The 13,305-nt window shown below is 53.5% G+C and overlaps 1 protein-coding gene across 2 annotated transcripts in view; it reads right to left on the minus strand.

The window, feature by feature from the left end:
- EXT1 (exostosin glycosyltransferase 1) overlaps positions 1-12,554 on the minus strand; it is a 168,998-nt gene extending 156,444 nt beyond the window's left edge. The window contains exons 1-2 of one of the 2 annotated variants that reach the window (XM_050708491.1): positions 11,334-12,554; positions 9,787-9,834 (exon numbers count right to left, since the gene is read on the minus strand). In XM_050708491.1, the coding sequence (XP_050564448.1) occupies positions 9,787-9,834; positions 11,334-12,298 (1,013 nt within the window). In that variant the 5' untranslated portion in view covers positions 12,299-12,554. The remainder of the gene's footprint in view (positions 1-9,786; positions 9,835-11,333) is intronic. The other variant, XM_035556162.2, reaches the window with a different exon arrangement.
- Between the last annotated feature and the right edge of the window lie 751 nt (positions 12,555-13,305).

Genomic DNA, 13,305 nt, shown 5'->3' on the forward strand with positions numbered 1-13,305 from the left:
GTGCAGGACCAAACCCCACGCCTGGGACCAGGAACGTGCATCCGAAACACGGGGAAGACAACTGGAGGGAGGCACGCAGAGCACGCACAAACACAAAAGCAAGAATTGGACACAGCTCCTCAAGGAAAATAAAAGACATCCAACTTCTCAGCAACAGCCAGATGTCAGCGATCCACCCCCGTGGAGGCACCGCTAGGAAATCCATTTCCTATTTTCAATGGTGGTTTCCTTTTTCACTTTAATTGCATTAAGATCCAATCGTGGGGGCACAATAGACTCTTCTTTCTTAAGGCCACTGCCAGCCCTGTGCTGTCGGTCCAGTTTTCAGCATCGTGCCCAATACAGCTTTAATGTTAACATCCTGCAAACACAATTCCAGTCTGTAATAGGATCTCATTCCAGGGGAATCTTCTCCTAGAAATATATATGTATTTTTTAAATAGAGGGATTTTAAAGGCATGTTGCAGCAGCAAATGCCAGATACATAACAGAGGAACAGTTTCCACGTTGACCTGTTCATTTCCAGGTTTCCCCATGCTGTAATTATTGATACAGAGGATGAGGCTCCTCTCTTATCCTCTACCAGTGCCTATTCTCAACCTAAGCTTCTTCCTAATGAAGTTCGTTTACAAATATTCATTACATTCCACACTTTATTAGCCCAGCCAGTTAATTGTACGACCACAGTACCTCAAAACGCAATTATAGCAATCAGTGCATTGATTATAGTGAAAGACGGTCATCCTGAGAATAAAGGTGAAGTAAACGAGGCATTGTTATAACCAGTAACCAAACTGCCAGAGCAATCTGGGACCACACCACTACCTCTAAATCCTCGGCTCTCCAGTTCTAGACACATGCAACACAGATCTCCCTGCTAATTATCTGAGCATGACCCATGGCAGAAAGATTTTTCATTAAAAATGAAAGAAAATAATTTTTTTTTTGCTAGAAAGGATTATTACAGGCCACCAGGAATGGCTAACAGAACAAAAGCTGAAAACTTGTTTTCATTAAAGTTTGCAGATTTTTCTAAGCCCAAAGCCAAAGGACACAGGTCCTAATTGCTGTATTTGTTATTATTCTTGTTATTATTATTTTGGCTTGCAGCAGCAGGAACCGAAGTGGCTACCAGAAGGCTGGAGGTGGTGACGAAGAGTCCTGCGAAGGCTGTTAGGTACAAGACGCAATCATTTTTCAACGCTTTGAGAACAAACGCTTCAGAGCAGGAGCAGGAACCTGCTGCCCATCACTAGGTTGGGAGCAGGCATTGGGAGCTCTGCACCAAGAGACACATGGGGAGTTTAACGAAGCCCTTCGGAGAGCTGTGATTTTCTCTGCTCCACGGGAACGAGCACCTCCTGTGCAGCACTGCAATGTGGCACACCTGCAGAAGGCATTTTTGAAGAATCACATCTAAGACTTTATTATTTGTGCCTGCACCACGGGCTCCGGTGCATCCCTGACCTCTTCCACGAGCCCCAGCAGCTCACCCGCTGTGACGGCTCACACTTTCCCTCCACCACTTCATCCTTGGCTCTTGAATCAACAGCCGTGAAAAGTAAGGGGAGAGCAGGAAGAGCGTGCTCAGGAGAAGGAAAAAGAGAGAAGAGATGAGATTTGGGGCTGCAAAAGTCAACTTGACAGAGGGATCTGGCAAGAGCTGACATACTGCAAGCCGGAGATGAAAGCACAGAGCGCGGGGCTCGCAGTGTGCTCACTGAAAGGGTGGCACGATTCTCACAAGGAAAACACATTTTTGACACCTCCTCAAAAGCACTCCCATAAAAGAGCCATCTATCAACCCAGCGCTGCTAAATTTACCCCGATTTCGTCTTTTTGACAAATATGCATAAAAGCTGCTTGAGACACGTGGCCGATCCAAACCTAAACCAAAATGTTTTTTGAAACGTGTCTTAAACTGATCCACATGCCAAAGCCAGCCATGCAGCCCGAGAACACGCCAAGCAGTCAAGGGAAAGCTCGCAGAAGCCTGCACGAAGATTTGCAGAGCTGTATTTGAAAAACCAGCTGGGGAAGGGAGAGAGCGAAACGAACAACTGCCTGAACTACTTCCCCACCTTCAAGAAAATGTCACCTTTAAATCCCTGCCTGTTCCACCCACCTTGCTGCCATCAGATTTTTATTACCCCTTCTTTGGAGCAATTCTCTGCCACTTAGCATGCAGGAGCCGGTACACGGAATAGATCCTGCTGCCACAGATAATGCGGTTCTAAGGGAAACCCATCAATTGTTAATGGCCATGCAAATTGTTGAAACTAGAGAGTTATTCACAGTTATCTCACTGTGATTTGGTAAGTGTCCATGCCCGATGTGATCACTCACTTGATATATTATTCCATTACAACTCAAGTAGTAGCCTTACCTTTCAGTTTTAGGGGGGAAAAGAAAGCGTGAGAGAGGACGGGAGGGTGGAGGGCTGTTATTTGTTTTAAATTATTTTAAACAGCCATACAAACCTTTTCGTGTGAGGGTTTCACAGTACCCTAAATTCTCTCCCTGAGACTATCAGCCGTGCCTTCCTGCAGCGCTTAACCCCCCCCCCCCACCCCCCCGAGCAGAAACTGAAGTTTAGCATGCAATTTCAGACCCTGATCTTGCAAAGCACCTTCTTACATTTCAGCCGTGCGCACGGCTCCACATCCTCTGTGGCACTGTATCTTCAGGCTGCAGATCGCATGGTTTTACATTTTCTGATCAGGGTTTTCTCCTGCTTATGCAAAACTTTGCTGCCATTCAATAAGCTATATGCATTATGGATTTGAGGAAATGCCTTCGCTCTCTTGCAGCACCAACTTACCGATTATTAATTTTCAGCTTTATTGCAGCTCCAACATATTAGATGCCTTTTTTTTTTTTTGTGCTTCCTGCCTGAGATTTATTACTTTTAGCAAAGTGCAGTTTGTTTTTTGATTTTGTTTGTTCGTTTTTAAACAGCCCTTGAGGGGGAAATGTTACTCTTCTTTATTAAGTAATTCTAAAATCGCAGTATACAAAGTAAATCCTGTAATTATGTTTCTCACTAGGACTAGATAAATTATATTTAATTAAAAAAATCTGCTAGCACCCAGCACAATGGTTGGTGGCAAATCGAGGAGATGAAACATTTATGTGTTTATCTTCCCACAGCAGCTGATTGAGCCCATGAGCAGGCACACCCAAACAAGCCTTCTCAGATACAAAACCAGACATCAGCACAAAGATTTGTCCTCCCCTTTGGACGAAGGTTCTGACTTCCACAAGCAGCCTCTGATTTCCTCCTTGCGGACTGCAGCAAGTGCAGTTTTGATGGGCTTTTTAGTAGTCACGCTAAACTACCCCATTGCACCAGTAATTCTGGTATTCTGATAAAAGTTTGCCATCGTTTGCAGGGCAAAAAAAAGGATCAGAAGTAGTCAAGATCTTCTAGGAGAAGGGAAGGAAAGCAGGGTCTGTAATTACGCTCGCCCTATGGGCACGTGAATGAAACTGAGCTCCACTGCCTTAAACCAGCACGCTCAAGGGATGCACCAGCCCTGCTGCTACGGCCAGGGGAACCTTGTCAGCCCGCTCCCAGCACACACGTCCAGCTGCAAACGCAGGAAAAGATGCATTTTGCAGAAGCAGGTTTCTTCAGCTTCCCTTCGCCCCGGACTCATGGTCACCCTGCTGTCCACGTTCCTCCTCCCGGCCTGCTGCCGCCGCCTCGGCCCTCTCCGCGGCTCAGCACGCGATGCTCTCCTGGGGCTGACGGCCTTCGGGTCATACAGCATGCTGCCATCACAGGAAACATTTATACCACATACATATACACCATGCTCTTTTTGTAGCCTTGGAGAACTGATCCTTAGCAGGACAGGGTCCCCTCATCTACCCCTGAACCATCGCAGCACGCGTTTTCCCTTCAGCAAGCGCTGCCGGGATGGCTCGGCGCAGCTCTCGGCTCCGTTCAGGAGCTGAGGAGTGATTGATCTCATTGATTTGTGTCAACAGCCTGACATGGCCGCATCGACCGGCGGTAATTTTGGGGGAGGAGCCGGGAAGGGGAGCGAAGACGGCGGCGCTGCCGCTATCACGCCATCCTGCCAGGAGAGAAAATGCGGCTGGAGGTGCTGGAGCAGCCGTCGGCGGGGCCGCACCAGGCCTCAAACCGACAGAAGGGAGCAGGCAGACATTTCACATGACCGTGTTTACAGCAAGCCCACTGCTCGACGCCCAACTGTATAATTATAATCTATTACAATTATGCAAAGAAGTAACACTGCAGAAAGGCCTTCTCATTTCCCATTCTTCGCACTGAATACTTTTGTTTTGCAGCCAATCAACTAAATTAGCCCTAATTCTGTTTCATTCACAAACACAAAGAGTATATTAGAGGAAAAAAAGTGAACAAACAGGAAATTCACTTAGGAACCCGGGAATTATTTCGTTTTCGTGTATTTCTGAACCAGAAACCATCACGGGGAACAAAGTCCACAGCGGTAAGAGCAGCTTCACCACAGGTGCCTTTGGTACAGGCACCAGGATGGGCAGAGATGTCTGGGGGGTCTGAGTGAGGAGAGCCAAAAGGTTCATATATTACAAATGGCCACGCATCCCCATCTACGAAAACCAAAAAACCCTAAATAAGTTCTTGTGGGGACTGCCACTCACCGGCACAGATAACATCTCCCTCGAACGACCATCACTTTTTATTGGCAAGTCACAATTCAGATGCTGTCTGAGAAGGGGACACGGTAAATATTAATGAACCATACTTGAGTTTTACACAGCACTTTCTCTAAAACCCTCTGAAGCAATCTCCAAAAATGCTTATGGGAAGCAAAGCGTTCTTCCCCATTTTGAAGGCAGATGGAAACGCAATGTCTTGGCCAGGGGCAAGGCTGGCCATGGACAGCAGCTGCCCATGGGAGGAGAAGGCGGTCCCATAGCAGCCACCAACAGGACTGCGGGAGCAGCGGGCAGCTTCTCCTACTGCATCGTGAACCAGGAGCCTGGCTCAGCCAGCATAAACACCCCACGGTGCCACCTTCCAGGTCAGCACCTCCTTACCTCCAGATCTGCACCCTCTCCAAGGAGGCAGCACCACAGCACCTGAAAGACTGAGGTTACACCTCAGCAAGAGGGGGGTGGGAGAGCTGAGTGGGGAAAATGCAATGTGTTTACAGAAAATGGCATCTCCTTCCTCTCGTTATTGAGGAGTCCTAACCCCGTGGCTGGCTGAAAGTTATGTTTCCTTACTCCAATACACGATACCATTTCAGAAAGTCACATCCCATTTGGAAAGTCATCTAACTGAACACGCTCACTCTGCTCCTTTCTCCGCAACGCAGCTAGGCACAAAATTTTGCTGAGCGAGGGCCTTTATTTCTTGAAGCATTACTTCCCTTTTCTCAAGTGAAACAAACCTCCTCTCTTTTGTTCTCATTTTGGATTCACTCCTTAAGGGAGCGCTCTGGCCAGGACACCCCTATGTCCCAAACTCCCGAGCAACCTGGAAAGCTGCAGGACCTTAACCGTAACCTAAAGTTACGCATTCCTGAGCGCTGAACGCCTCTCCATGCAAGCAGGGACAGGAGGATGCAGCTTGCATCATCCTCCAGCTACAGCCAACTCCTTGGGAAATCAGCCACCCTAGCAGCACGCAGCACATCGCTTAACTTCCTTCGGAGCCAGCTGTCTGTGTACCCACCGACTACTTTGCTCTGGTTAGCAAAACGGTTTGTTTACCAAAGACCACAAAACGCTGTGGATTTGCTGAAAGAAACCTTGCAGCAAGGACGGGAAAACAGTCGCAGGTAATACTCCAGAAATCACCAGATTACCGCGCATTCTCTTGACTCACATCTGTTGAGCAAATAAGCGCTCCATGCCCACCAGCTTCATTCACTTCCCGCTCACAGACGCCTGCCTTCTGCCTTTCCAGTGGGCTGTTCCCAGGCTGAATATGGGAGAAAAGGATTATTTCCAGCAGTCAAACTCAAACGACTTTCCCAACGCTACGTGGATATGCAATTATACACATCTTGGAGAGCGCGTTTGTCCTTTTTTCTGACTAAAACCCCGAGGACACATTGCTAAGCCCTTGCTCGAACCAATCCAGGCCAGCAGATGTGCCCCACCGGGCAGGAAGGCAAGGGCATGGCTGGTCTCAGTCGTGGCTGGACAGCAGGCTGCAAACACGGCTTTTGGCTCGGCTTTGCTCGGGGCTCAGAGTGCTTCCAACTCGCCCGTTTGGGGTTTAATTCTGCTAAATGTGAAAACGATGGCTACAACCACTTTTGGGTTCGAGTTCTGTCCTACTGCCAAGCACGGTAATTATTTATCAGTGAATTATCCCAGAACGATTTTCTTCAAAAAGTAAAAGCAGTTTTCACCTACGTTTCTGCCTATAAGAAAAAAGGGGCTGGACCAGCCAGCCATCTACCGCAATTCATTGTCACCGCAGAGCCTCGGATTAGATGCTGGGCAGAAGAGATGCCGAAAAGCCTGGAGCAAGTGATTATAACAACACCTCGCCTCACAAGAAAACGAGTTGAGGTTAGGAGGGAGGCTGGCCACGGGCAGGGTGGCTGCAGCCACTCCACATGTGGACAGCCAGCACCCGCGTCCCTTCGGCGCCTTTCGGGGCCGGCAGGCAGCTCTGTCCTCCGTGGGAAGCCGGAGCCTTTCCCCATCTGCATACAAGGATGCTGAGATAGGTACGGAGAGCAGGGGTAAGAAGGCAGTACAGCACATTTCAGGTGCTGGGGAGCACATCGATATTTACCTGCTTCCCGCTCTTTGGAATAAACGTCTTGTGAAAACGGGCAGATTTCCAGTTTCTTGAAAATTGATATTAAAATAAAAAAGCAGTCTGATTGGGACTGGTCTCTGCAGGAGCCAAGATACTCTGGGAAAATGCCCAAGCTCGCTCAGTAGTTCTTGAGCTGCATCCAAGCTCCAGCAGTGGCCTGGTGATATTTAGGATCCGTGGGCCGGTTCCCGTCTCAGTGCAGCTCACCGGATTCGGGAACAGATCTGTCCTGGACATCAGCTACCACAACCGTGGATGACTTCTCAGCCCTGTCCTAAATAGCTGCTAACTCAAAAAACCTTTTAAAGAATTCTGAAAATAACGCCTGAAGTGATTAAAGGGGGCATTTATCTTTATGCTTTAATGCAACACACTGAAGCTCGAGATGCTGAAAACCCAAGAATTTCACCTTTGTTCAGAACATGCACGTACACGCGTGTGCAACGCCTAGATTATCATCACATGCTCGGCGGGCATGCCTAAGCCTCACTTCGTGTTTTCGTGCCAGTCTTGTGAGCGGCAAACTCATCCCTAGTGTCTACCACTTCTTTTTTTTATATATATGTATTTTATTCCTGGGGGCGAGGAAACAAAACCGAAAGTTGCTTTTCTTCCCAGCCCGTGCTCAGCGCGCATCCCTGTACCCTTTGCCCAGGACACTATTTTCACGGTAGGAGGTGCAGCAGTGGCTGACACGCGTTCCACCAGCAGAGTGCACACCAGGTAAGCCCACAGGGCACCAGGGATTATCGAAAGCACCCACAACGAGTTCAACTGGGAGTCTTCCCCCAGTGAACCCCCAGCAGCTACCCCGCGTCCTGCCGAGGTGCCGTACACTAGCTGCCCTCCGCCACAAGAAAAAAAATGCTCATCTGCCCAAAACCACATTTTTTTGCTCACTTCCCCCTTTTCTTTCCTCCTTTCTTGGACTCTGCTCATTACCCGTGTCCTCCCCCGCCCGCACCGTTTCATTACCAACACCGACCTCAGCTATCCTGCACAGATAAGAGCAGGGAACACCCGAATGGGCTTCTGATGAGACCTTGCATTTTTGGATACCATCACTGCTGCTCGCTCCATCTTCTGAAGGCAGGGTTGTCCACCCATCAGGGGAAACACCACAGACAACACTGCTGGCATCCCTAGAAAGATCCCCGTTTCGGTGCAAATCTCTTCTCTGCATCTGGCTTTATTAAAACGCTGCATTCCTCAATTTCTTTCGGTATCCGTAGTCATTTCTATTACCTTCCAAAAAGTAATTATTTGGAACCAGTTAGGCCTGTACATGAATTCTGCCTTTGTTTAAAACACTTTGTACATATGTATATATTTAGACTGACATTAAATATTTAAGAGGCTGTCTTCAAACTTCAGCAGCAGTTTGCCTGCTTAACCCTTCGTGAGGTGGAAAGCTCGGCGCTAAAATCCCACTGAACAGGAGCTCAGCAAGCCCAGCACTGATGACAAAGGCCAACTTCGACGAGCCTAAAACAGTGTAGAGAAACCAGGTATTTTCTTTGTTTTCCCTTAAATCCTGTTTGCTAGTAGTCGGATGGTGATAACGCAATTCACTTTTGTCTGCATCAGCTTTATCTGCCGAGATGCGTAACCGGGAAGCAAATTAATTAGCTGTAACACACAGACGGATCTCTCAATGCAATCTGGGGACGGAGTTTAATATGCACATGCCCTTCCCACCTTCCTCCCGATGCGGTAAGGCACTCCTGCACTTCCCACAGGTAAGGAGGTCACCTTTCCTGGCTGCTTCAGGTTCCTGGAGGGGAAGGAACGCGTCCTGCAGACCTCGCTCGGACTCGACACCCACCGCGTGCTGCGCCGCAGACAAAGCTCCAGCACGAGTAACTGACGGCGGGCGCTGGTACGGAGGTAAGAGCACACAACCCCACCCTGTCGGCACGAGATTACCGCGTTTTAACATCTGATCGCCTCGTTTACCTGGCTCGGCAAGCCCTCTGCCTCTCGCCACTCGTTCGCACAGCTCTCCAGGGACGGGGCACGAGGGCACTACTCCCCGTCTGTCCTGCGAGGTAGGGTAGCCGCTGCAGCAAGGGAGAAGACTGCCATACACAACTAACTCTACATGGATATGCAACCACACGTACCTTGGAGAACACATTTCATCCTTTTCGTGATTAAAACCTCGAGAACACACCGTTAAACCCGAGCTGAAAAAGCCCTGCAGAAGCAGCTCTGCTTGCGGTTTTCAAGGCCCCACTAAGTGGTGTTCGAGTCAGCACAGGCCCAGCTTTATTTAGAGACACTTCCAAGTGCTACAGCCTTGCTGGTGATCAGATGCTGCTCTGGGCTGAGCGAATAGAGGAGTCTCTTTCAGCGTTCACACGCAGGTTACACATTCACACACAAGCACCTCCACCAGCTGACCAGTTACCCTACCCTCAGGACGTGACCTCGTCAGGTTTTGTAAAGCCAGCTGAGCATCAGGCGCGGTCCGTATCCGAACGGGAGAAAGAGAAAAGGCAGGACACGGGAGGAAGCGGTCCTGGAGAATCAGCAGATGGCATACTTTGCTGTAAATCAGCTCCGAACCACGGGCGCGGAGGGGCAGCAGCACGCTCTGCCAGGTGCTCTCTGGGATCGGACGCGAGGTTAGAGAGCTTCGGCACCCGCACTTAGCTGTTTGCCTGCTCACCTCGGTAGCCTGGCCACAAATTCAGCCTGCCTCAATTCTTCGTGTAATCTTACTTCCTTGGAATCATCATTTTTTCACTTCCTGTCTTAAAAGGTAGCGCCGTGAGGGAATGCTGAAGTCACCAGACACCACCCCGGATACAGCCGCATCTCGGAGCCAGAACGGTTTTTGTGTGAACGAGGGTTGTGTACGCTCTTCCCTACAAAACAAGCTGCAAAGACGTTTTAGGAAGGCCAGGAAATATGGGGAGAGCTGTATCTTTTATTAGGCCAAATGCTGCAACTGGGGAAAAAAGAAGAAAAAATAAGGCTGTACTCACGTCAAACAACCGGCTGGTGTTTGCTTTATGAACTTGACAACACACACTCTGCAGAACAGAACAAACGATCAAGACTCTTCGTATCTGTAAACCAGCTCAAATTACTCCAAGCTCTGCCAGGCAACAGCATGACCTGAAAGGCACAGCTGCCAGGTCTGCCTTCTTCTCTGCCACAGCCCGGGTCCCTATAACCGTGCCCTACAGGGCAGCCAAAAGAGCTCCTGGGTCACCAAGAGCGTGAGTCTAGCTTAGCACCTCCGCTGGATTTCTCATCATTTGGTACCTCCGCTGGATTTTTTCTGCACCATTTCATCACTCCATCATCAGTTTCCCAAAAGTGAATGGCATTAAAAGCCTACGAAGTATTTGCATTGCTGTCTTCTCCCCCCTTAGGGGGAATTTACGAGGACGGGAAGGCGAATAGAGTTCACCCAAGAACACACAGCCCTCCTCGTGTTTTGGCGCTGACCCGGCCGATCCCTCTCAAAGCCCCGTGGCTACTTTCGGTGGAGAAACAGGCAGCCAACTGCAAATTTTGACCAGCGTTAATGGCATTGTAGGTTCTCCACCGCTCCTCCCCAGGAGTATTTTCCCACCCACGTTCACTATGCATTGCAAACCCCTTCCTCTAGCCCTCGGCAGCTCCGCGGGGCGAGGCTGCTCTGTTTTAATTCAGCGCCTGGCTCCCGCAACACGGAACACATTCCCATGCTAAAAACTTCGCGTACATCCACTCTGCAGGAAATGTACTGGTGGTCAGCATTTAAACGGGCTGCAAACAGCTTCATCAGCACCGTGGTTCTCTGGAGGTAATTCCCAGGAAGCGATTTTCCCGGCAGCTCTTTGTACAAACCTGAAAAGCGTACTGGAAAGGTAACACCACAGCAACCTGACGGCGCCAGCAAATAAAAACAAGCATCGGGGAAAGCCAGGAGCGGGAGCGCTAAGGGAAAACGTGAGCTGTGCTCACACCACGGACGCGTTCCCTCCCATACAAAAATCAGGAACTCGAACACGGGGCATTCACACAGAGAGCTTCTCTTTCTCCTCCTCGCTCCTCTGATGTTGTATCAGCTCGAGCCAAGGGGAAACCAGCCCGCGAGGCAAGTTGCTGCCTCGGGTAAGCCCCCCGGGGAAACCACCCGGGCAGCAGGCAGCGCTTTCGGACACCGTCCCAACCGCCGCTCTCGCCAACTGCAGCCCCCCTCAAACTTTGTCTCGGGCAGAGCATTTACCCGGAGTGGCAGGACGGGGAGGCGGGGTAGCACCAGGTGCCCGAGCATCCTCCGGCAGCATCCTCACCCGCCGAGCCGAGGGCGCCAGCGCTCCGCCGGTCCCCAGGCGACGCGAGCCGCAGCCGCGTCCCCCGTGGCCGCTTCCACCACCTCCCTCCCCGCTCCCCGACCCGAGGCATCGCCCAGGGCCAGCCAGAGGGGTACGTCGAGACTCTCCTCTGTCCCGAGGGCAGCCACCGGCGCTCGAGAGCGCGCCCTCGGGCGCCGTGGCCCCGGAGCCGCGCGCGCGAGGCGGGGGCAGCGCTCACTTACTTCTCGTATTCGGCGTTGTCTCTATCGCAACGCGAATCCTTGTGCTTTTGCCAGTCTTTGCCATGCTTGCAGGTGGTCAAGAGGACAACATCCTCTCCGTTATGGACGTGATATAAGGCATTCCTGGTGTCTGACCCTATCCCTGTCAGGTACCTTTTCCCCTTGAATACCAACATGTACTTCCTGAGAGGAGGGATGGTGTTAAACCTCAAAAATCCCTTCTCCCCTCCTGTCCTAGGATGATCCTTAGAAAAGAGCGGAATAGAAACATCAAAATTGGGTCTGAAGTTTTCAGTACTGATGCTGGCTTTGGCCAGCATGGCCTGGCCGATGTCGAAGCCCACGTCCTCGGTGTAGTCGGGCCAGGTGCCGGAATATAAATTAAAAATCAAGTGATTTCTACCGTTGTTCCACAAGTGGAGGCTCTGCACTTTGGAGCGGAGGTTGTGCACGTACTGCGGGGAGAGCTGGTCCCGGTCCAGCGTGTCCAGGCTGAGGACGAAGAGACACGCCTGGCTGGGGTCGGAGGTGTAGAAGCGGGAGCCCTCGATGGCCGCCAGCACGTTCTGGTAGCTCTCGGCGATCTTCTCCCCCTTCTGCTGCGGGTACACGTAGACCTTGAAGCCGTTTTTCTGGCAAAGGGCGAAGTCGAAGCAGGACTCCATGCGGCACCGCCGCCCGCGGTACAGCCCGGCGCTGCCGTCCCGCCGCTGCCGGGGCGAGACCCGGCCGCCGCCACCGCCCCCCGCGTCGCCCCCCGCGGCCCCCTCCGGCTCCGCGAAGGGCCGGAGGGCGTCGGGGAAGCGGGGCCAGGGCCGCTCGCTGCCGGGCCGCGGGGCAGCCCCATGCCGGCCGGCGGGCGGCGGGGCGCGGGCTGCCCGCAGCTGCACGCCTCCGAGGTAGAGCAGCAGGGCGAGACAGGTGGCGGCGGAGAGCAGCGTCAAGTAGCGTTTTTTGGCCTGCATGTGGCCGCCGGGGGGTCCGGGGGGCTGCGGAGGAAGGCTGCGGGGGCGGCCCCACTTCTCCGGGCGCCGCTCTCAGCTCCTCCGCCGCTCCGCCATCTTCTCCTCGCCGCCGCCGCCGCCGGCCGCTTCCAGCTCCCCTCGCCCGCCTCCTCCGCTCGGCGCCGTTCCCCAAGCCGCGGGCTGGGGCCGCGCATGTGGGCGACCGCCCGCCCGGACTTCCTCGCCGCCGGGCTCTCAGCGGCGGGCGGCAGCGGGCCGGCGGCGGCCCGGCGGGGCGCCCCGCATGCACTCAGGGGCCGGCCCCCCGCGCGGGGCGGGCACCGGGGCAGCCCCGCTCCCGCCTTCGCGGCGCTGCGCTCCGCCACGCTCCCTCCCCTTCCTCCTCCTCCTCCTCCTCCTCCTCCTCCTGCTGCTGCTGCAGCTCCTGCTGCCGGCGGCGGGGCGCTCACAGCCTGACGAAGCCCTGCATCGCCCCGAGCTGCCCTCCGCGGAACGGCGGCGGGAACCGGCGGCAGCCCCCCGCTCCTCCTCTTGCTCCTCCCGCTCTTTCTCCTCCTCCTCCTCCTCCTCCTCGTCCCTCCGCGCCCCCCCCCTCCCGGCTCCGCCGCCGCCGCCGCCGCCCCCCCCCGCCCGCTGCCGCCTCCGCCGCCGCCGCCGCCCCCGGCCCGGCCCCGGCCCCGGCCCCGCCGCGCTGACCTCACCCAGCCACGCAGCCCCGCGCCCCCATTGGCCGGGCGTCACGTCCGGGGGGGCGGGGCTTCCGCTGCGCCCATTCATAAAGCCGCCGGGCGGGGGGCGCTGCGGCGCCGGGGCGCGCCGAGCCCCGGGGGTGGCCCCGCGGGGAGGGGGGGCCGCGGGCCCGCCCGCTGCTGGGTCGGGGTCGTGTCCCCGGGCACCTTTACCCCGCGGACGGTGACTCCACCGACCCGCCCCCCCCCCCCCCCCGCCGGTACCGACCCGTCCCAGCGCCTGGCTGCTCTTTCTGAGGTGACCTGGGCAGCTGTGCC

Source organism: Cygnus atratus, chromosome 2, assembly GCF_013377495.2.
Source record: "Cygnus atratus isolate AKBS03 ecotype Queensland, Australia chromosome 2, CAtr_DNAZoo_HiC_assembly, whole genome shotgun sequence".
Classification (NCBI taxonomy): Eukaryota; Metazoa; Chordata; class Aves; order Anseriformes; family Anatidae; genus Cygnus; species Cygnus atratus.